At 37.6% G+C, this 25,265-nt stretch overlaps 1 protein-coding gene across 1 annotated transcript in view; it reads right to left on the reverse strand.

Annotated features, from left to right (window-relative positions):
• The window catches only part of LOC121317179 (RAC-gamma serine/threonine-protein kinase), a 180,727-nt gene that overhangs the window by 137,288 nt on the left and 18,174 nt on the right, over positions 1-25,265 (reverse strand). Inside the window, exon 2 of the mRNA XM_041252840.1 lies at positions 22,637-22,827. Within this exon, the coding sequence (XP_041108774.1) occupies positions 22,637-22,682 (46 nt within the window). The 5' untranslated portion in view covers positions 22,683-22,827. The remainder of the gene's footprint in view (positions 1-22,636; positions 22,828-25,265) is intronic.

The following is a 25,265-nucleotide window of genomic DNA, read 5'->3' on the forward strand; positions in this document are numbered from 1 at the left end:
AAATAAAAACACACACACACACACACACTCCTGTATCTATAGTACATTTCCCTATAAATGATATTGACTAAAATAAGACTGAAATTAGAATGCAAATAACATGCAGAAACCATAAAAAGATGCAATGTATATTTAACAGTAATAGTTTTGGACCAGTTTGTTTTCTCAGTGAATGTAAACAATTTTGCTCCTTCAGTTCTCAAAAGCAATTATCACCTAATGAAGGGACATTATGAAGAGTTCTACCACTGTGCAATCCAAACAAGGTCAATGGAGTTCAGTTCATAGCAGTTTGAACCTGGGTAGGTGCGAATGGAAATGACCGGGACTGATTTTATTTTGCTTTTACCTCGGTCCCTGTGGCATATGGAAACAGGGCACAAGCTGGTGCAATACAAAATAGAAGCCTGGTACGAACTGTACTAGGAGAGACAGAGAACACCTATGGCCCATTAAATATGTTTTTTTTCTGCATACCTGAAAATGAAGTTTTGCTGTATTACTCGGTCAAGGTACCTAGGATCATTCCAGCAGTTGCTGGAAACAGGAAAATAAGTAATTGCAACTTTGCATTTAAGCTCACTGCACATTCTGAATGTGTCTGATTTACAGTGTGGTGACCTCAGATGAACTACTAATTTGAAAATTACATTAAACAACCTACTTTTCAAAAATTAAGACGACCTGACAAGCAATTACCAGCATTGAGGTTTTTACTTAAAAAAAAAAAAAAAAAAAAAAAAAAAAAAAAGACACAAGACAATGTAGAGCTGTAATTCACATAGTTGTGATTGCTTTTAGATAACAGCTGAATTTTTTATTGTTTTCCAGTGAGGGGAAAACACATACATTTTCATGTTTTATATTTCTTTTAGCATCTGGTGATACGACATCATGTTACTAAGAATTATTGACTGGTTATTAGTCTGGTTTTAAGTGTTCATGCACTTAATAAAAATAAATAAATAAATAATAAATTAACACAAAATATCCTGCCAAATGTTTGCAACTAACTGTACAGTCCTTTCAAATAATATTTATGAAAGTAACCATTTGTTATTTCTTTCCTTCAATTTAAAGCTGGCTTTGATGCTTTCATATTTGTATGTTACTAGAACTGTACATTAGCAGAAATATACTTACAAAAAAAAAATAAGCTAGTTATCTTGGCTGTGTGTTGAGGGCCATTTATCATTTATATTTTTTGATCACTCTCTGCCATCTGTGCGCATTGTGTCGTCGTCCCCCCGGCCTCCCCGAACCCCCCACTCAGACGCCTGTGCTTTGCCCTTTAGAATAGCAGTCTGGGGCTGAAGAGCTGACAGCATCATTACTGAAGGGTACCCCTCCTCCCTGAGGAATCCCACCTCAGCACAAGAAGTCCACAGCTGGTAGATTCCCAGGCTGCTCTGATGCATTCTATGTTTACATGTAGCTTGTTTTTTGGTGCAGGATCCCCCCCCCCCCCCCCCCCCCCGATGCAGATCAGAACAACGCGGCATCCTCAGGAGGCCAAGGCAGAAGAGTCAGCACTACCAAACCTTCTGAACACAACAGTCGCAACAACATAAACAGAAAGGGTTGTTTGTCAATTAAAATAAATTCTTGCAGATCAACATATTGGGCCAGATAAAGTATGCTAATGGCAAAATAATGTATTGGAAAAATTTGAGAAATCCTAATTGGAATTGGAATATGACACCCATCTATGCAGCAAGTAACACAAGCGAAGTTCTCATATTCATAAAACTGTGTTTTGTACAGTTCTTGTTCAGCGGCATCAGGATAAATAATGTATTGAGCTTTCAGCACACATATGGCACAGCAGACTTTATGCACAATTCTACATACTGTTGGTTCACTGGCACCCAACAAATCCCCAGTCTCCCGATGAAAATTTCCAGTAGCCATGAATCTTAAAGTGACCAAATCTTGTAAAACAGGAGGAAGAGGTTTCCCCTGCTGAGATGCTGTGGCAGTGTGCCCCGCCCCTGTGCTGATTTTGCGTGTTATGTTGCGTGTGGCATGTTGATGTTGGTGTATGTATATATTGGTGCACGGGGTATAATGTGCGGTCTCTGTAGCATAATAACAGCAATTGCTACTTCGTGCTGGAGGACCAGCACGGTGTGTGTTTGTGGAGTGTTCGTCCTTGTGTTTAGGGTTAGTCTGTTTTTGTTCAACCTGTTTGTTTTGTCAAAGTGTTTTCTCTGTTCAAGTGTTTCATTTGTTAATTTAATAAACACACAAGCAGCACAGTTATCATTTCCCTAATCTGCTGTGGATGTCTCTTCATTTCACTCGCAGTGCTGTGTGTTTGTTCCGGGTCTGATGTCACTGCACAGGCCAGCTTGCCACAGTGAGACAAGTTTGGCTAAAGTAACATTACTAGCTGTTAAATTTTCTTTATGCATCTGAAAACGGTCATGGAAGTTAATGTCATCATAATAATTAATTGGATCACTTTTATCAAGCAGTATTCTCCTCTCTGGTCTTGAAGGAACACGCCTGTCATCATTTACACAGTCCAAGTAATCCACCTTTTTCATAGTCTGACTGGATTTAATCTGAATTTAAACCTGCCCCCTTAAAGGATTAAGCTAATGCTCCACATAGTTCAGGACTATGTATAATTAGCCTTCATGAAATTAACAGTTTTTAGTCAAGAATTACAATAGTCTTGGAGTATTTTAAATTATGTTCATGAAATCCACTTTTCGTTAATTTTGACTTAAAGTGCAAATAAGTGCAGGACCAGTGCTAATCATGGTCTGTGAAACCTACTGTAATGGCACTGCGCCACTTAACAGATACAACAGACGCCGTTTGCCATCCCCCACTCAAATAGCTTTGTGGGGTTCTGTGTCAGGACAGAAGCCCTGCCGATGTAAATAGTAGGGGGATATTTTGTATTTAAGTTTGGCAGGGATGGGGCGGAATGTGGCTGGGTCTTGATTTAATAACTGATCATCAATCATGTCCCAGCCACATGGTAATAAATTGTGGAGAAATCTTTGGTTTGGTGGGGTTTAGGAGCAAGCCATCAGTGAAGGGGACTGCCTAGCCTGATGGTAGTTTGTGCTTCTGGTGCAAGTATTTTTATGTTTGAACCTTTTATTTTGGCCCCTATGCCTTGTTTCTTTGCATTCCTGCCAGTGACCAGCCTTGACCACAACGCAACCCTGCTACAGGTTCATTTTAGGCAAATGATAGGACTAGAGAAATATGCATTCATTTAATTTTGATTACTTTCCAAAACAAGGAGCATAATTATTTTTACATATTTAAAAAATAATAGTAATGATAATTATATATCTGGATGTACAGTACTGACTGAGCTTAGGTATATGCAAGAGAAAATAAAAACACACACACACACACACACACACACACACACACACACACACACAAACAAGGAGCAAAGAACAGAAGGTCTTGCTCTTACGATCTGCTTATCTATTTATGTTTGATGTAATCTGGCTGTTGGAACTGCTACAAGCACTAAAAACCTAAACAATTATAAAAATTAAAATAAATTAAAAAAGGAAAGTGAGAAAACAGTTGCTACTTTTACACCTACACAACACAGATTTTACAATATTTCGTATTTCTCAAAGCAAAACAGAAACTAATTTATCCATGTTTACCTGCTGTACTATGTCCATGTTTTGTTGCGTTGAGGATCCTGGTTAATAATAGAGTCAGTAAAGCATTGGGAGATGCTGGGTAGACTGTCAACATGTGGGGTTTACAATCCCTGTCGCTGTTTTATGATTGCCTTAATAAGAACATAATAAAGTTTACAAACGAGAGGAAGCCATTCAGCCCATCTTGCTCGTTTGGTTGTTAGTAGCTTATTGATCCCAGAATCTCATCAAGCAGCTTCTTGAAGGATCCCAGGGTGTCAGCTTCAACAACATTACTGGGGAGTTGATTCCAGACCCTCCCAATTCTCTGTGTAAAAAAGTGCCTCCTATTTTCTGATCTGAATGCCCCTTTGTCTAATCTCCATTTGTGACCCCTGGTCCTTGTTTCTTTTTGCAGGTCAAAAAAGTCCCTTGGGTTGACATTGTCAATACCTTTTAGAATTTTGAATGCTTGAGTTAGGTCACCGCGTAGTCTTCTTTGTTCAAGACTGAACAGATTCAATTCTTTTAGCCTGTCTGCATATGACATGCCTTTTAAGCCCGGAATAATTCTGGTTGCTCTTCTTTGCACTCTTTCTAGAGCAGCAATATCTTTGTTATAGCGAGGTGACCAGAACTGAACACAATATTCAAGATGAGGTCTTACTAGTGCATTGTACAGTTTTAACATTACTTCCCTTGATTTAAATTCAACACTTTTCACAATGTATCCGAGCATCTTGTTGTCCTTTTTTATAGCTTCACCACATTGTCTAGATGAAGACATTTCTGAGTCAACAAAAACTCCTAGGTCTTTTTCATAGATTCCTTCTCCAATTTCAGTATCTCCCATATGATATTTATAATGTACATTTTTATTTCCTGCGTGCAGTACCTTACACTTTTCTCTATTAAATGTCATTTGCCATGTGTCTGCCCAGTTCTGAATCTTGTCTAGATCATTTTGAATGACCTTTGCTGCTGCAGCAGTGTTTGCCACTCCTCCTATTTTTGTGTCGTCTGCAAATTTAACAAGTTTGCTTACTATACCAGAATCTAAATCATTAATGTAGATTAGGAATAGCAGAGGACCCAATATTGATCCCTGTGGTAACCAGTGGTGTACCACACTCCATTCTGAGGTTTTTCCTCTAATCAGTACTTTCTGTTTGGTACATGTTAACCACTCCCTAATCCATGTACATGCGTTTCCTTGAATCCCAACTGCGTTCAGTTTGAGAATTAATCTTTTGTGCGGGACTTTGTCAAAAGCTTTCTGGAAATCTAAATAAACCATGTCATGCTTTGCAATTATCCATTATCGATGTTGCATCCTCAAAAAAATCAATGCTTCCGTAAGTGCAAGTGCCTTATCATGGTGTGTAAAAACACAAGGGCTAATTAGTCAACATGTTTACCCCGTTTTTAAAATCTAGTTTAAAAAAAAAAAAAAAAAAGGATCACCTGCTGCCTTTTCCTAAAGTCAACATGGCAAATCATAAGCATACTGTTAGTTTAAGGCACTGACTCTTTGCAGAAGTGAAACCCAGTGATCTGTGATTGTGTCAAGATGTTTATTACCTTATTGTGGGTTAGTGGGAAAATACACTTAATTCATTTAACTGAAACAGGTGATGGGGAACTTGACAAAAACGTTTTGGGGAATTCCCACTGTTCTAGGCAATACAGTAGGATCTACTGAACACAAACACAATGTCATGATGTACATACTAGGGATGGGCATTTCCATACATTTTAATAATCGAATACACTTAATTTACCAAATTATTAAAAAGAGTAAAGTAGCGGAGTTCCAAAAACTATAACATTATACATCCCCATGTGTTGCTACAGCTGTTTAAGTAACGTACCTGCAAATTTTTATTTCTTTGTTAGCATCCTGACAACTTTAAACTCTGTCTTTCAAAAATGGCCGCTCTAGTGCACTAGGGTTTGAGATCTGTCCTCTAAATCACTGCAGGAAGAATGATTTAAAAAAACAAAAACAACATAAGTGCTCTGGCTTTTCTGTTTTGTACCACATTGTGGATCGTTATTGCTGTGTTACCTGTTTGAAAATTTTTAAAATAGCTTTGAAACTAATTTTAAAAAAGTGTAAAAGGTTGTCAGGATGTTAAGATTGAAAATAAAAATTACAGGTACATTATTTAAACAGTTGTAGCAGCACGTGAGGACGTGTGACGCTGTATTTTTGGAACCCTGCTACTTACTATTTAAGCTCTTTCACTATTGTACTTTATATCAACATGCCACTGGCTAAAAAATTATGCTTACACAATACCAAAAACTGTTAATATGTAAAAAAATAACAAAATCTCAGTACTTGGATAAGTAGCTCTTTTAATTAACAAGTGTAATACAAGTACAATATGCATAAAGCCCAACGTAAGCATAACTTCCAAACAGTAATTAAAGGCAGCATAATGTTCAGATTATGATGAATCAATACATTATGTCTTCATTAGACAACTATAAAAAAAATACATTAAGTAACATATACTTATTATATACGGTACATACCTCCCGTTCTTGGTATATGTTCTGCCAAATGAAGCCTGATAAATATTGTAGTACAGAGTAGACATTAATCATTGAATGTCTTGAACTAAAAGTCAAATTAAAACTACAAAACATGTTTATTTTTTTTTATTTTACACTGAACAAAAATATAAACGCAACATGCAGCAATTTCAAAGATTTTACGGAGTTACAGATCATATAAGCAAATCAGTCAATTGAAATAAATTCTTAGGCCCTAATCTATGGCTTTCACATGACTGGGAACTGGAACACACTGTCGTATACGTCGATCCAAAGCATCCCAAACATGCTCAATGGGTGACATGTCTGGTGAGTACACAGGCCATAGAAGAACTGGGACATTTTCAGCTTCCAGGAATTGTGTACAGATCCTTGCGATGTGGGGCATTGCATTATCATGGTGAAACACGAGGTGATGGCGGGGAATGAATGGCACGACAATGGGCCTCAGGATCTCGTCACGGTGTCTCTGTGCATTCAATTTGCCATCGACAAAATGCAATTGTGTTCGTTGTCCGTAGCTTATGCCTGCCCATCCATAACCCCACCGCCACCATGGGGCACTCTTCTCCAGCGTGCCAGCGGCCATCGAAGGTGAGCGTTTGCCCAATGAAGTCGGTTACGACGCCAAACTGCAGTCAGGTCAAGACCCTGGTGAGGACGAAGAGCAAGCAGATGAGCTTCCCTGAGATGGTTTCTGACAGTTTGTGCAGAAATTCTTCGGTTGTCGAACCCACAGTTTCATCACCTGTCCGAGTGGCTGGTCTCAGACGATCCTGCAGGTGAAGAAGCCGGATGTGGAGGTCCTGGGTTGGCGTGGTTACACGTGGTCTGCGGTTGTGAGGCCAGTTGGACGTACTGCCAAATTCTCTAAAACGACGTTGGAGGCAGCTCATGGTAGAGAAATGAACATTTAATTCTCTGGCAACAGCTCTGGTGGACATTCCTGCAGTCAGCATGCCAGTTGCACGCGCCCTCAAAACTTGAGACATCTGTGGCATTGTGTTGTGTAATAAAACTGAACATTTTAGAGTGGCCTTTTATTGTCCCTAACACAAGGTGCACCTGTGTAATGATCATGCTGTTTAATCAGCTTCTTGATATGCCACACCTGTCAGGTGGATGGATTATCTTGGCAAAGGAGAAATGCTCACTAACATGGATGTAAACAAATTTGCGCATGCAATTTGAGAGAAATAAGCTTTTTGTGCGTATGGAAAATTTCTGGGATCTTTTATTTCAGCTCATGAAACATGGGACCAACTCTTTACATGTTGCGTTTATATTTTTGTTCAGTGTATTTATTTAACACTGTCCTTTGACAGTGCTGACAGTCAATGTATCTTTAACAACCATTTCAACCATTAGGTTCACTATTCGCTACTTTGAGTGCATTTGGTGGAGTAAGCTGTCATGGTTTACTGTGATTTATCAGTACTGCTGAGGCATGCTCTCAGTCTCGCAGTTAACAGAGCCCGAGGCTTTCGGCTGGGCCTCTCTCTGCAGGTAGACGATTTAACATTATCATGCTGTTCAGGTAGCTTAGTCTTTTATTATGGATTTTACTGTTTTAGTGTCTGGTAAAACATCTGGTAATTTTCTAATAGTTTATTTGAAACAAGGATTACACCTACCCATCCTTAGTGCATACTTAAAGCTTTCATATTCCATGTTTTTTTTTGGTTCAATTATAAATGTCTCAGTTATTTTACTCTGATTTATGGGAAACAAAGCATTGTTGCCATTCCTCTTCACAGTATTTGTTTACTCCCAAATGCAGCTGTATGATCGGCTACCACTAAGCTACTCCAAAAATGGGATGCTCCAGCTATTATGATCACAATCTTGCAGCACACATACCGTTTAAACTTTGTTTGTGAATGTACAGTATGAAGGTTTGTTTGGATATGTCTTTTAACAGAAGCCTATGATTCTTATAAATTGCAAGAGATTTGTTAGATTAACTTCAAAACAAGTGGAGAGTGCAGTGACTTATTAGATTGATTTAAACAGCAGTGAGAACAAAATAGCATGATTGCAGAAAGCCCCAAAACACAGAAAAAAGCCCACTTACTGTAACTGTTTCATAGGCGTAATTTACATAACACATTTCAACGATGGGGAAATGTCCCCCTCACATTGCAGCAGTACTAAAACTTTTATTTTTCAATAATGTATTTGTATAAATCACTAAAAAAGTATAGAAGTTTCCACTAGGACCAAGCAGCAATGCCAACCAACTGAGGCAGCATTGGCATCTCAAGCAGAGAGGAGAAAGCAGGACCCACCAGTAAAGAACAGTTTCTACAAGATTAGTTTTTCTTTTCATGGTAAAATGTCTCAATTGTGATACCATTTCTGATGTCCATTGTCTCAAAACTATAAAAATATATTTTATTTGAACATTGGGATGTTATTGTTATAGAGTGGCTGTGAAACACTGCCTCCTGTCCTCAAAAGAGGGAGTTCACCGCAAAACCACCAATCTGAATGAAAATAATGTTTATTTTACTAGTATTATGCCCAAGCTACAGAAACGGTTGTCTCAACTTTTAAACCAAAGTTACAGCACTGACTTGTCCTCTAACACTATAGAACAACCACCAAATTGACATATAATTATGTCTAGGTAGTCAAAGATTTGTTCTGACCAAGCTTCAGCCAGAATGATTCTAACTTTCACTGCAATTCTGAAGCAAATCTGACTGGATTTCTCTATTGTTTACATTATACACACACCTCAGGTCGTCAGAGATGAGAAGTATACAAATAAAGTGATCATGTATTGTTCCCAAAGATTTATATAGCGGATAGAAACAATTTTATCCAGGAGCACCTCAACAACCTAGCAGAGTAAAGGAGCAAGGAGCAGTTGTGCTAGCTAGCATACATAGTGTTAATTCTCACTGGCGGTACCTGCTGCCTAGCTTTAACAGGTAAATCCCCAAGCCAGTAGGAGGGAGATCCCAAAATTGAGTGGATAAACATTATGTCTTCACTCCTGGGACTCCAACACACAGCACTGAAATTCAGAGGTAAAGGTATCCCCTCATCCAAAAAACGAGGCTAACTTACTTTCGATGCATAATCACTAAACTGGAAAAAATGATTTCCCAGCAAGGCACCTGTGTCTTACAAAACAAACCCTATAAAAAGAGAGTCTGTCTGTTGAATAATGCTGGGTACTACAGAATTTGACCTTGGTACACAAGCATCTTGTTAGACACAAATCCAGATGTATGACATTACATGTTAAATAGCAAGATTGAATGTGCATAGAGTAAATATTACTTTAAGAATTTACAGTATAAAGTAATTCAAATTATGTATCAAACACAAATCAAAACCTTAAATGATGCAGGACTTCAACAAGAATAAAAAAAGATATGGACAGAATTATTTTTTTTTTCTTGCAAGACACCCACAAATCTATGTAATATGTATTGTATTGTGTTGTTTTTTTTTTTTTTTTTTTACATTTTTGACTACTTTTTTAAACTTTTAAATTGCATTCCCTGCCTCAAGATGGCTTCCCATGTACCTGCATGGACTTCTCAGAAATACATTTTCCATCATCCTCACATATGTAACTGAGACGGCTTAACAAAATGAAGGGCTGTAATGCAGAAAAAAAGCTAATTAATTAAACAAAAGTGGAAGTGAAAAGGTTACCGTACCAAGCTGAACAAAGGTTATTTTCATCTGTTGCATCTTCTATGAGTTGCCGTTTAGGAAATAATTAATTTGTTAATTTACGGACAGTCTGGTTAATTTATTTTTAAGATGGTTCATTTACGAACAGTACTATTCATTTATTTTCAAGATGGTTCATTTACAAACAGCATGGTTAATTCGTTTTTAAAATGGTGAATTTACGAACAGCCATTTGCAAAGAGTATGGTAATATATTTTCAAGATGGTTAATTTTGCCATATAGACATGTAAATAAAGTCATAGTCTTATATTTGGATGCTCAACTTTTTCAAAGAAAATAACTACTTTAGCCACTCACGTTTGAGTATTAGCACACCCCGGTGATGAAAACAGGTATAAACCTTCCATGAAAAGGCTAAAACAATCAGGCATTATTTTAAAACTGCACAGTGTTTTACAGACTTGAAGGATAAGAAAGCTAATCGATTTACTTATTTTATTATTATTATTATTATTATTATTATTAAGAACGTATGTCTGTAAAATTCATTATTCTTGCTCAAATACTGTAAAACAGACAGACCCCTACACATTACAAGTCTGTATGTTTTTACCTACTGGAACATTAGCCTCTCGTATAAGTTAATATAACTATGCACATGATTATAAGGTAGCTTGAAATTATTTTGGAGGGTTTGCTCATGCACCTTAAATTTTTTCTGTGCCACAGATCGTCCATAAAATTCACGTCCAAACAAAATGGAGAACACTACTAATAATATTAGTAACACTCTTTCGAACTTGCTGCCGAATCCTGATGTGGAAAAGGCAATATCAGAGGCAATGGACAACAGTTTTAACTGTCTAACTCTAAACACACCAGTCCTCAAAATTCCAAACAAGATGAAGTCAGGAGTATTTTTAATTTCAGTGAATCATCATCAAGGACGACCCCAGCTTTTGATACGTCTCTGCAACACCAAACATTATGCTGAAGCTGACTTCTTATTTCGGCCGTCTTCTTATTCGCATTCACACAAATGTAAAACAAATTGGATAAGTAACTGGGGTATTTCAAGGGTAAAATTGCTTTGGGCTACTTATTTCAAAGCTGATTCTCACACAGGGGGAACCCCTCTACATCACTCATATGTATTTATCCCAGCCCAAAACAGACTTTGATGCACTACAACTACCAAAGTTACCAACTCTCCGAAGCTTAAATCCAGGACATCATAATTTACAAAGACTAACTCGGAGTTTCCACGCTCATCCAGTCTTCAGTAATGAGGTGTGAACTGAAAACCATATAGTCATATAGTAAGAACAAATAACCTCAATTGTACTTTTATTTAATATATGAGGCACTCTAAAAACATTTATTAACAAAGCATTCTAAATTCAACCACAAGTTCTTTATCAGATTAAGTTGAAGTCAGAGAGTTTTGAGTTTTCTTTCAATTAAAACTCTCACCTCAGTTTAATAATATTTTATGCATGGAGAGTGTCTATATGAGCCACTGTGGCCTGACTGCCAAGAAACAGATTTTTTTTTTTTTTTTTTTAAGTTGCAAAAAGTGCAGTCGAGCTGCGCTGTGTGCTGAAGTCAACTAATACTTACTCTCTCTAGTTGTTCTGCATTTTATTCTATATACTTGAGCCCCCATATAAAATACCTAATGTAAATAATAAATACTTAATGTGCATTTTACTATTGTATCGTCATCCTGCCTCGCTGTAATTAAGCAACACTATCAATTTAGCAAAGGTTTAACACTTAATTTCTCTCAGTTTAGGGTCAATTTTACAAACTTGTCGTGTCTCAAAGGTGTCTCAGGGATTATGGGGCCAGTTGGCTTTAGATTTATCTCCGTCCATCAAGGTGCTGCTTAATTACAATTGAGCCTAGGGCACAGCAGTTCATGAAAAATGGAAAAGCTAGAGAAAAGCGGGACAAAAACACGATTTTACTAAACTTGTGGGCTTCAGCCTTGCTTATTGTACATCAGGGTAAGATACTGTTTGCCAATTAACTCTCACTGAGCAACCACAAACACAGGTGCTCATTATACAGTAGCTCATTGTGATGGGTATCCTCTTATGTAGACAGCAGTCCAACAAGTCTAAAGGCTCATTGCAAGAAATGTAAGAACAAGCACACAGGTCTAGCAGCTGTTGAAAACCATGGTGTCCATTTACAAAACAGCAGCTATAGTACTGACCTTGTGAATTTAATACATTAACTCAGTCCACAACCCTCCAAAGACTTCTGTCTGTACTGTTGAGGGTGAATTAAAATGAATTTGAACCTGCCTCGTCTTTCTGTTCACCAAAAAACAAAACCTGCTGACCACCCTGCTATGACACCACTGTGGACAGACATTGCCCCCACATAAGATAGGTTCCAGCACTTATTGTGATGAAATTCATCTCAACTGTATGATCCTGGTAAAAATTCACAAACATTAACTTAGTTAAGAACAGACCTGAGTGATCCTAAAAGCCTGTCACCTTTTGTCTAAAGGTATTTCAAAATTATCAAAAGAACCACAAATTTTCCTCTAGTCTCTTGGCTATTGTAACATGGCACCAATCTATCTTCTGAATAAGTAGATAACTACTGTACAGTGCAGTATTATCTTTCTTTTTTGTGAAAATAAAGGCACAGAAAACACACAGAGGGATTTGCTACAAAACTTGCTTTCAGTTCCCTGGGCGTAGCTGGGCATATTTATACAGAATTGCGCATGGTTGCTTTTAACAGAAACTTTCAGATTTAACACTGTGGGTTAGTGGCCCCTGTGAATGTAAACCAGGAAGTCAGTTTGCAAATAAATAAATATATTAAATACATTTGCTGGCAACTCCTTAGAAACATTGGAAGTTGATCACGCAATTCATTTTTAATTGGAATATTTGACACACAACATAATATAAAAGTACAGTAGTAAATGTATACTGCTAAAAGAGACCATGTAGAAAAAAAAGAGACAAAGCATGAGAGCCTGGTCAGACACAATTATATTTGTTGTTATTTTGGAGTTGTTTATATTCTGAAAACATAATAAATCACTCCTGAATGCCTTGCATGTCTCATGCTACCACCTACAGTATTCAAAGCACAGTGTCAGTTAAAGTATTTCCACAGAGCAGCAATTTAAAACCATTTTCCTGTAAGTTTTTCATATGGGGTGGGGAAGATGCTTGAAATATTCTGCAGTAGTCTATTTTCTACATTTTGATCATAAATAAAGCATATAGCTTAATCTCTCTGCTTCTTTAAATGCTGCTACCTTTGCAGGCAACATATAGCAAACGGCTTGAAAGGTTTGTCCCGGCTTTAACATTGCATGATTTAAGATTATAAACTATGTATAACTACAATATACTACAGAATAGTCTGCATACTGTACATCAGGAAGCTTAGCACCTCCTCAGTGCTTAATCATTAAATGCAGTAAGAAATCATAAAACATCTCAACAAAATAGTTCTTAAATAATTATGTCAATAACATACATCCCTGACAATTTACAAAATGTCTTCTTACTGGTCGTAGAATGCTCAGAAGGATGAAATATAGCAGGTTATTGGTTAATATAGCTACAGTAACACCAATGAGCTGCAACTTCACAAGGTCAGGTATTCAAACTTGCATTTTAGACCACGCATTGCAATACGCACCATGCTTATAATAGCTATGGTTGACTTGGGTCAGCCTCATACAGATAAGAGGGTGTTATCTTGTTATGATATTAATACTATTATGGGGTGGGGGAAAGCACCAAAACGTCTGCTGCATCATGGAGGTGTCTGCTTCCACTAAAGAAACACAGATGATATTAAGCATAAAACTGCCAATAATAAACTGTGCTAAGATTGATCAATAAAATTGAGGTGCTACATAGGATTGAAACTCTTTTTGCAGTTTAATGCATGCAATAGTTGCACAAATTAATATAACAAGAAAACAGCCTGGTATGAGCACAGACCGAATTCTGAAGGCTTATCGGTTAAAGGTAACACAGAAGTATATCAAAAGCACATCGATCTCTGTAACCAAACTCCTGTGATCCTACGCAAGGAAGCCCTTTTATACTCATTAATTATTCACTGCTTTGCTGGTTATACCACTTGGACTTGACAAGGAAACTAGAGACACAGTGCAGTCAAAAGTACACAACTGAATGTGTCACATGAGTCGTTGCTTTTTGCATTTGTTATTAACTTCTAGATGTACTCTATTTAGCACTGTTAAATGTAAACTACCATCTGTTTACTGTACAACCTCTAAATGCAACTATGAATACTACACATTTGGGAATGCAATGTTAAAATTATTTTGTCTATTTTGATCCATGAACTCCCCATTTTTCTAAAGCACAGATTATATTTTAATTAGTTCTGTAAGGATTGTCCAACAAGGAAAAATCGGCCTATATCTGGATCTTAAATGTAAGCAAATTCCTTTTCTTTTGTTGATATGGTTTTAGTTTCTATAAAATTTAAAGTATTTCAAATATTTTTTTAGTTTAATCTAAACAGATTCAACCGTGATATCAATTATATAAAAAGCTTAAGGCAGCAGAACGGATCCAAAAACACTAAAAGAGGGCCTCTGACACCACTGAAAGCAACAGAACACTCATCTTCTTACACAGCATCAATTACAATCAGTAATACAATATTTCCTGTGCGTGGGTAAGGTTTACAGCAATTTCCAGGTAAGAAAATCCTTCAGAGGCGTCCAAATTGTGGTGATAGTTCACAAATGTGTTACTGTATCTAATTTCGAGATGGACTAACATCTAGCAATGAAAGACTACAGTAGCTGGTAGGAGCCACACTGCTAGCAATGCTGAGGCTGTGCTGAAAGCAGAAAGACTCGAGGCACGAGAAGAGGTAGCACTCATTCAGAAATGCCCAACCTGTGGCCAGAGCAAGATTCATTTTTTTTTTTTACCCACAAATTGTCTCAAACTAATAGGATGACCATCAGATATGTTCACACTTTTGAAGTTAAACATAAATAAAACAAACTCTCTGCAATTATGGATTAAATATTACATTTTAAAATAGGGGTAATCTTTAGGAAGGGTTCTGATTTAATCTGGCTTTCATTTTGCAATAGTCAGGTGAAATTGGTTTCCTTCCTAGTACCTATCCACATCATGTGTTTCAGTTTAATCCATACAGAACATGTGGTCTACAGCAATGATTCCAGGGCACAGCAGTAAGATATCAGGATGCAAATATTTCCATGTACTAAATAAATGTGAAAAAAGCAAGTGAAGAACCAAAAGATGCACAGCACAATAAATAGGAAACCTGTAACCCTTCTGCAGTCTCCATCGGCGATGTTTGATTCCCCTAGTAGTCTTTGGGTAGCCTCTATTGGCTACATTTGATTTTGCATTATGTGTCCCTTCTTAGCTTTGCAAACTACGGCGTTACATCATTAAACTGCACCAAACGTCATATTGAGCTGTTGATTGACGTTGCAGCTGTCACTCTTTCGTGATATTCTGAACTTTAGAAATGTTTATTTAGAATATGCACGCATAAACTGCAGCATTCCATGTACAGTAATCTCTGTATTTTACTGTATATATTTTTCCCTTTATTATATCTAGGGCTTCTGATTTTAGGTTTTAACCAATAAAACAACAAAACACCCCAGATACAAATAAAATGAAATCAGTGTACAGTATTCCCTCGCCATAATGACCGAAGAGCGTTATAAATGAGGGATGGAGTGAGGGGGGGGGGGGGGGGGGGGGGGGGGGGGGGGGGGGGGGGGGGGGGACATAAAACACATCTGACAAATACAAAATAAAATAACTCCCTCCACTCGTGGATCATTTTAATTAGCAGATTTTAAACTACAAATAGCCTGGTTAAACCGCATCAGGAGTTCAGTTTGAAGTGACAGACAATCCAACCAAGTGCGAGAAGGAGATCAGGTCAGGCAAGGGGAAGAGGGAATGGGCTCGCCCTAGGTTTGGCTGCTGGAGCGGGACTGAAGCGAAGCTGACCCAGAAAAAGCTGCAGCTCCTCTCGCAGCAAAAATGTAAATACATTAAGAAAGATAACCATGTAATAGGCCTAATATTTATTTAGTTATAAAATGAATGCTGAATAAGATGTTTATGTTATAAAGTGCCAGCGCAGCTTTTCTTCAGTTCAGATACTGTATCAAAAGGGAGACAGAAACAGAAGTTACTATGAAGTTGTTTACAGTTTGAACACCAGTACTGTACTTAAATAAATAATAAAGTAACCTACAAAAAAAAAAAAAAATGACAGTAACAGTTTTCCAGTGCAGTTGGGCGATGTCCTCCTTCCTGACTTGTATCTCACATTGATACAAGATTTAAAACAAGACTAAAAGGATGAGGATAGCTCTTGCTCTATTACAGTTTGATAAGGAGTATTTATATGCTTGTGGAATTTAAAATAGAATATGTAAAAACATGCATAAACAAACAAAAACCCCAGAAGAATATGCCCGTGAAAATAAGGAGTTTGTTGTGGAAAACAGCAAAGGAAAGAAGGTACAATTGAAGTGTGCAAGTACTGTCGAGTTATTATATATATTGTGACAGAAAAAAAATGAAAGTAACCAAAAGCAACAATTTCATTCTTTGATGGGGTGCCCCCCATACCCTATTACTTGTGTTATTATTATCATTTTTTTACTGTTGTTTTCATATAATTACTGTGGTTTTCATTACTTGTGATTGTATTATTGTATGTTTTGGATCAGTACGGAGGTGGTTAAATTCCTCCCTGTTAAATACATGTGAGAATGTGCCACGGACTACAAAAAGCCAGGAGGAATCCTTTGTCTAGGTGCAGTGGTTTGGTTTGGAGAGTGTTTGAAGTGAGAGTTTTGGTGTTTTATCCAAAATTGGTATTTCGTTTGGACACCTTTGTTTTGTGTTTGTACCTTTTGTTTGGCCCTCGTGCCTTTTTAGTTTGTGCTTTTGTAAATAAAAGTAGTTTGTTTCACTGCATTTTCATGACTCTGAGTCTCCAGAGGGCGCTATCCCGCTCCTTACACCACTTGTGGCAGGACAGCCGCAGAGGGAAAAAAATCTGAGAAAAATGGTGTTCTTTCATAAAACAAGATGGTGGACAGGCCTACGTTTTGTTCTTAGATTTAAAACTGCTTCAACATAGTTTAGTTGATTAACTCCAAAGTTGACAAGCAGCATCCCTGTGTCAATACAATTGACTTTTTCAAAAAAGGTGTCTGTGCATAACGCAAGATGGCAGCCTTCTTGGGAAGTAGTGAACCGATTGATCTGAAACTTCACACACGTCTTCAGCAACCACACCCCCTTCAAGTTTGTGAAACATAAGTTGCTGTCAGAAATGTTACTATCAAAATGCGCCCCAAACATCAAACTGCTTCTGTTTGCAAACCGTTTAACCAACTAATTCTAAACTTGGTAGGCATCATCCTGGGAACAATAGAATTCAAAAATGGCAAAATGGTGTTCATTTGTAAAACAAATCAGTTTAAAACCGGTTTACTTGATTAACTCCAAACCTGAAAACCATCATGCCTGTATCAGTACAATTTACTTTTTCAAAAATGGTGTTTCTGCGTGAACCAACATTGCCGCCCGATGCATTTTTTGGAAAAAACTTTTAAACCCTTCTTCTGGAGAACTGGTGAAGTTACTGATTTCAAAGATGTAAAATATCAACCTGCTTCTTCCAGTAATTATTTAAGTGTTTGGTTCTGGTACTGGGACTTGGGAGCTGTAAAACTGCCTGGATGTTCTAATTATTATTATTATTATTATTATTATTATTATTATTATTATTATTATTATTAGGGCTGCAACATAACTGTCGCTTTAACTGGCATATGTGTTGACTAGAAATTATCTTTACATTCTATTTTTCCTATATTTATCATTTTATTCTCACCTGTGGTCTACCACAAGTCTTGAAAACATACCTCTTGATATATAATTTGCAAACGTTTATAATAATCATGATTTTAAGAACCTCGTCACTGATAATGTGGCAGTATTTAAACGACAGGTTACTTCTATTGCGGTGAGCAGGTAAATCATGATTCCTTTAATTTAATGCTAAGAAATAGATTTCAAAGTACTATTTACAGCAATGTTTGTTTATGAAAATGATTTGTCAGGTAATAACAAATTTTTGTTTCTTTATTACAACGGATATAAAATCATGTTTAAGAAACAAGACAAGGTTTGATATTTGAAATAGGTAATATTTGAAGGCTTCATTCTCCAAGTTAAAATATTTTCTAGGCTTTGTTAGACATTAATGGTTGGTTTCACAGATTAGTATTACCTAGGACAACAACAAGTGATAACCAGACCAGCCCAATGTTTAAATTGTCAGGACTCATCCCACTCTTTTTGACCCACTATTGAATTATTACCCATTTAGTAATTTGTTTTCTTTAAAATTCTAACCATTGTGACTACCCATTTGAATTATTCACTTGTTTTTTTCTATCTATGTAATGTGTCAAAGAGGAAGGTTTCTCTAGGGCTCAGAGGATGTTCGGTCATCAGACCCTTATCTGTTCCAAATAACCCCAGGCCATTCCTTTGAAAAAACAGAGGAAACTATTCAAATGAACAGTTGTCCTCTCAAGGTCATCAATGAAACAATTCATACATGTCAGATCACGTCAACAATGTCTAGAAAAAGAAATCTCCAAGTGCAGGATTCTTTCATTTATTCATATCACCTTAAATGGCCTGGTAAGATAATATTTTGGCTTTTCATTTCTTCATGCTACACAAAAACCGTGACATGACAAAGTGCTCAGAATGACCTTTGCTGTAATTGTATTTGTGCCCCAAAACTGTTTAAAAAGTTGTTCCATTCAAGAGTTACATGAAATACTGTTTTCATGTGATGGGATGAATTTTTTATTCTACATATATGGTTTTATTTTACAACAGACTACTGTATGTTCCCAGCATTAAGAAGCTATCAGTACTTACTGTCCTTTCAGTTTTACATTAGCTGTATGAAAGCACCAGTTTAAAATTCAAGTTTCTCTTTAAAATAATGTATAATCTGGTCAAATTATTTCAATGCCTTATTCTGGAAAGCTTGCAAGATTCACAAGGGCCTCAATTTGACACTTTATCCCAGTCCAGCAGTTTTCCAATGGCTCTACTAATAACAAGCAGTATAACAGAGATGATTTTCACATGGATATATTGATATTTTGCAAAGGTATTAAAAGGGAAAGAGAGTCAAATTACAATATGTAAATGTGACAGTTAGAAAATTAGCACACTGTGGTAATAACAGCACTGAAAACACCACTCACTGGTGTTCTGTCTGTGCACGACAGAGAGAGACAGTGAGAGAAAGTGTGTGGGCTTGGTAGCATTAGAAACAACTCAGTAAACAACCCCTGATGTTTTGACCATCAGATCGCAGAGATCACACAGCATTATGACTAATAATGCACCACTTATCAGAAAGCAGAAAACAACACACTGTCCAGGGGACCCAGTTTCAGCTTCTTGTTTTATTTCAGTCTCAAGACAACATTTCCAATTTTCCACATGGAAATTATCAGTACACCAGGCAAGAAAAACATACTTATTTATCAGCCAGTGCAATCAGTACTACATGTTACCTCTGACAGCACCTATTCTAGATCCCATTTCATCTAGACAAATATGCAGTAGTGTCCCACAGAAATAGGACTTACACTGCAGCCCAGAATGTTCGCGCCTAATCTAAACATATGAGGTGTTTAATTGGATTGGAAACTTTGCAAGGGCACCCACCAGGTCTGCCTTTAATACAAATTAATACAGCTGTTATGATAAGTTAGTTTTATCGACTCCTAACAAAACCTAAAATTATCACATGGCTTTATTAGCAAAACCACTCGGTACTTCCAACATTATGGTTCTGCTTTAGAGGCGCACAATTCAGGCTGGAGTAAACAGGAAATTATATGATCATCCTCATTCTCCCCCCTAAATCGTGGATCTATTTTTAAAACCACACACTGAATACAGCCTGTTGCAAATTAGGCCAAGAAACTCCAATAACAACCCTACACGAACCAGCAGAAAATAGAAACAGCAGGGAGTAAGGGGAGGCAGCCCTGGACTTCCAGCAAGGTTAACAAACAGGTTCTGTTTCCCACCTAATAACAAAGTCTTCTAAATAAATTGCTTTCTGTAGGCGTAACTTGTTTGAGGCAGGGACTGGGGGCAAGGTATACAGTAGCAGTGAACATGAAATTTAAAAAAATCACCAGTCTCAGGAAATACAAAAATCTAGTGCTGGTTAGAAAACTACCTGCAGAGGGATGTCTGAAAAGGAATGACCACAGCAGTTAGTAGTAGCTGACATGGTCTTGTCAATGACGCATGGTTTGCTGCTTGATTTTCTACGTTAAGTTAAGTCGGCTTTAAAGTAGTTATAGCACCTAACAAAATAATTCCATAAATCTTACCTGTTGTGTGCTCATCTATTTCCTTTATAGGTCTCACATTTTCAATTTTGAAAGAAACAAATACTACAGCAAACATGTACATTTGTGTTTAAAAAAAAAAAAAAAAATACTTGGTACTATCCCAAATTGAAAGTGTTACAGAACACCCTGCAAAGTTTACAAGAAAACATTATGATACCTTTGCTGTGTCCCATGTTGTCCGTTACACAGTGTTAGTCAATATTTTCAAAACACATTGCTGACTTTTGAAATTTTCATCACACATCATGTCATCTGGGCAATGTATTTCTCAACATTTACTTGGGAGCGTTCAGTAGGAGCAAAAATAAATGTCTAAGGATCGCAGTGTATCCAGATTACGCTCCTGCAACAATGCTGGCTTTTTGTTCCCTGTTCCCACAATACTCATTTTCAATAAGAGCACCAGCATTGTTGATGAGGGAGCACAAACTGTATACACTGCAATGTTTAGAAGAAAGAAATCCCTTTCTCTTGGCAAACATACTATGAAAATAAGACAGGAATGTGCTGAAATTAAAATTACTGCGATATGGACAACACAGAATACTGCAAGGCAAAGTAATGTGTTTATACACTGCAGGGGGTTCTGTAACTAGGAAATCTCGGTTTTAAAGCCTTACTTTGAGGTAGTGTTGCATTTGTTGTACATATTCGACAGTGAAACACCTTTTTTCCTGTCATTAACCAATCATGACCCCAAAGACACTGCTGAAGTGAAATGACCAAGCAAGTGAAACAGTGTAACTACATGAAAATAACGTTCTTTAACCTATAATAGTATAGAGTAGTAGAGTGGATATGTTTTAAAAAGGAAAATTTCTTTCAAAGCAAAAATGCACAACAAGTACGACTCATATAGATATTTATTTAGCTAGAACTACAGTACTTTAAAAGGGAATATGTCTAACACATACATTTTTTATATCTTAAGACCCTTTCACACTGACACCGCTACCTGGGTCCGGACCCGTGTTCTGGCTACCCAGATCACAATCCTGCGTAGTGTAAAACCATGTACCTGAGTCGTACCTGGTTTAACCCGGGTCACAGCGACCCACCTCAGGATGTGGGTTGAGCGAGACAAAATGCATGACGACCTACGAAATAACAAACAGCCACGCCTGCATGAAGGTTTCACTTCCGCAAATAATGTTTTTGTTTATTCAGTTTAGCCATATTTTTGTTGCTGGAGACACACTATGAGCCAGATTGCAGCAGGGATGAAGAAACATTTTCTTTAATCAACATTTGGGACGACTGTTCAATCCAGAGAAGCTTGGATGGAAGCATCTGTAACAAGCTTCTTCCGGGGTATAGATACGCGTATTGTTTACTTGCATCTGTCACCCAGGTCAACCCTGCTTTATCAAAAGCAGTGTGAAATCTTGTAACCGAGGGCATGCCAGTGTTAAAGGGGCTTTACTTTTAATGTCAAAGTCCTATTCCTAAACCATTGGTGGTTCCACACCCCCATTCTTTGGTAAGGGTTACAAAACAAAATGGCTATTTGATCAACCCAACCTTAAAGATATCCGTTTCACCAGCTATTTTATTAGAACACTTTCACAATGAACTGAGGAAGTACTGAAATTGCAGCACTAGGTCAGGAAATCACAGTTTCATTCAGGCTATTCATTTTACCACCATCGCTGCTTAAAAAAGGACACCAGTCATCACAAACAGTGTCAAGCACCAACACATACACACAGACTCTACAATATGAAGATCAGTGAATCTCAGTGCCTTCGAGGTCTGCATGGCTTAGTCCCAATTATACTAAAGCATAGATCTCAGAACCCTTGAGTGCATTAATGCAATATGCATATCCCACTTTGTTTTGCCAAGTTTCTACAGAGATAGCCAACACACCCAGCTACCAATAAAAATGAGGGAAATCATCTTCAAAGTGGGAATGTCACAGGACATCATCATATAAATATGGGTATGAATATTTTCTGGAACTCCCACTACATCTACTGAAAAACAAAATATAGAATATAAACTTTCTGAAACACACATAAAAATTATACCATTAATGTTTAAGACAGATTCACAGTGTTGGAATGGAAGTACACATATGGGTTCAGGGTTAAACTGCACCACAAAATTCTGCAGTACCCCTCCTTGTACATCTCCCATTGTGAAAGGAAAGTGATCTCTGCATACTGTTAAGACATCCCATAAGCTTACTTGCACTGCAACAAAAAGGCAGAAGGCTAGACACAAACACATAAACACATGATAACAAATACACAGCAGCCAAGTAACAACTGTTTCAGGACTTACCTCTTTTCTGCACCCAGCCTTCCTTAACAATGGTAATATCGCTCATTTTGGCTCCCCTCTGAGCCCTGAGCTCAGAGAAACGTTCCTCTGCGGATGATCAGCTCTGGTTCTCAGGCTCTCTCCTCCCGCTCTCTCTCTTTTTTTCTTTTTTGATCTCTGTGGCCCTTCCTACTCTCCAGTAGTGACTCAGCCTGGAAGGAAATATCAGAGAAAGAATGTGTGGATTTTTTTTTTTTTATTCTTACACACTGAGATGACAAACAACAAAGTCATTGTTAACATTAACCACCACCACCCCACCCCCCTTTTTTGTTGCTCGACAACCCTGCTGCTACTTGCTTTTGGTGGAGTACAGTAAATGTCTATTTAAATTATCAAAATTAATGAAATGATGAAATCATTTACACACTTCTTGTGCAATTTTGTAAAGGCGATGGCCAAGGCTCAGTCTTGTGACAAGTTTATAAAAAAATAAGGTTCTTATGACAAAAAGTTGAACAGTTATTGTGAACTACAGTACTTGTAAAAATGTGTTTGTTGCCAAACGCTCTTGTTTCAAGTGGAAAACAACTCATGTTAACCTGTGAGGTGCAGGGGGCAGGAGCCAGGGCTTTGTCTCTTCCTATTTGTTCCTGCCTATCATCGTAGACTTCCTATTAAACCCAGTTACAGCTTTGCTCTTTCGCTTGCGTTAACTTTTTCCTCCTCCGTCTTCAGTTTTTTTATATGCCGCATGTCATTGTGTCGGTCCCCTTTGGGGGAATTGTGACTCTCACTTCCCTGACCTGAAGTTCCAGTAACTCCACAGGTTCTTAGTGCTGTCAGAGGGGACCACCAGCCACACTATTATTTTGCAGCTTATGCGCCATATTTTACCTCAAGAAAGAAGGTTCTGTCTTACTTCCTTCTTTACCCTCCTGGGACGTGGCTCTCTTACTCTTAGTGCTCGAGTCCCATAACTAACAACTATTTGTGTTTTTTCAGATTCTCTTTTCTTCCTTACGTCAAGGCTTCGTGTGAGCCGTTCTATCCTCTGAGTGTCGAACCCGGTTGGAAACTGGGACCCAGTCACGAGGCAACGCCTATAATGACTCTCCAAGAAGTTAGAGGATTCTGTGTTTTCAGGAGCCCTGAGGCCGATAGGGCTAGCCTCAACTCTATAAGGAGGGCTATCACAGTTGAAGTCCGGGCCCGTCCTTTTCTCTCTCCCCTGTTCTAGAGGCCAGCCTCCAATCCTAAGTTGCCAAAACACTCCCTTCCTCTCGCAGCCCTGGCTCCCGCCCTGTGAACCCACAATTGCTCAGGAGTTGTCTAGGCCACAGAACTTTCACATTGAACTCAAACAGTATCATGAAAAGGTAGAGGGCACCCCATGAACTACTGCAAAAACTGTACGTATAGTACAGTCAAACTTATATGTACTTCAACAGATGGTCAGAGTTAGTTTAAGTACTTTGTTTAGTTTGCGGCATATTTTTAACTGTGTTTAAGACTTGCAGTCAAATTCATTGATTCATCACATTCCATTTTTTCTTAAGATAATGAAGCTGGGAGATGTGTACAGTGACAGTCCATTTGCTCCTTTTGCACAGAGCCTTTTAAGCTCCTATAGCCTATATTCACATGTTTAACCTGCACGGTTTCTTGATTAGGGTGTTTGTACTACCTATATTTCACTTTCTATCATTTAACTGAAGTAAATTGCACCAGAGTTACAATGTAATACACATCACCTTCACATGAGGATAAGCTACAGTAAGAGCATCTTGGCTGTAAATATTTCACAACCTTGCATGTCAGCATACTGTATGTCCATTAGGGAAGTTTAAATTACTGTATTATCGCTTGAGCTGCATTTAGATCAACCTTAATCTGTTTCAGGTATGTCAAGGATTTCACAGAAGCGCAGGAATAAAAAGACTTGCATTTAAGGTAGGTAACAGAAGAAAATAAACAAACATATTACTTTAGATTACTGTTCGAGTTCTTTTTCAATAAATGGCTTATTAGGAACCATTCGTCTCACAAAGAGGTCCACTTATGAAAATATTTTTTTGTATCAAGGGTGTTTTATCGGTCAAAACCAAAAATCAGAAGCCGTAAACATATCCAAAGGATACCTAATTTTAAAGTTTAGCATCACTACAAAGTGTCCAACTGAACAGCCGTAATAATTACCCTGTATGTTTACCTATATAAATCACACTGAATGTAGCAGTTTTTTACCGTAGAAACAACTTCTGCTGAATGGGTACAGTAAAGAGACTGACATAAAGCAAAACAAAACAAGTATAATGTATCATTGTACAGGTCTGCATTATTCTTTGCATGCAAGCCAAAAATGATGTACCACCGACATGCTACCAAAACAACTGCTATTAACTGCCTAGAGTCATTAAGAAACTTCACACAGATCATGTAGCAGAGATATTATTATCATCTCTATGGAAGGATACGCACTATAACATATTTATTTTCATGTGGTCATAGATAATGTGCGACACAGTATAAATTACAATGACAAACCACCATTGGCATGCATGACCTGCTTCCATGTTTAACAAAAACATGGATTTCATGAAAAAGCCAATCTTGCTGACTGAACCATTTGTTTAGGTTATTTTAGGTT

This window comes from Polyodon spathula, chromosome 6 (assembly GCF_017654505.1).
Source record: "Polyodon spathula isolate WHYD16114869_AA chromosome 6, ASM1765450v1, whole genome shotgun sequence".
Classification (NCBI taxonomy): Eukaryota; Metazoa; Chordata; class Actinopteri; order Acipenseriformes; family Polyodontidae; genus Polyodon; species Polyodon spathula.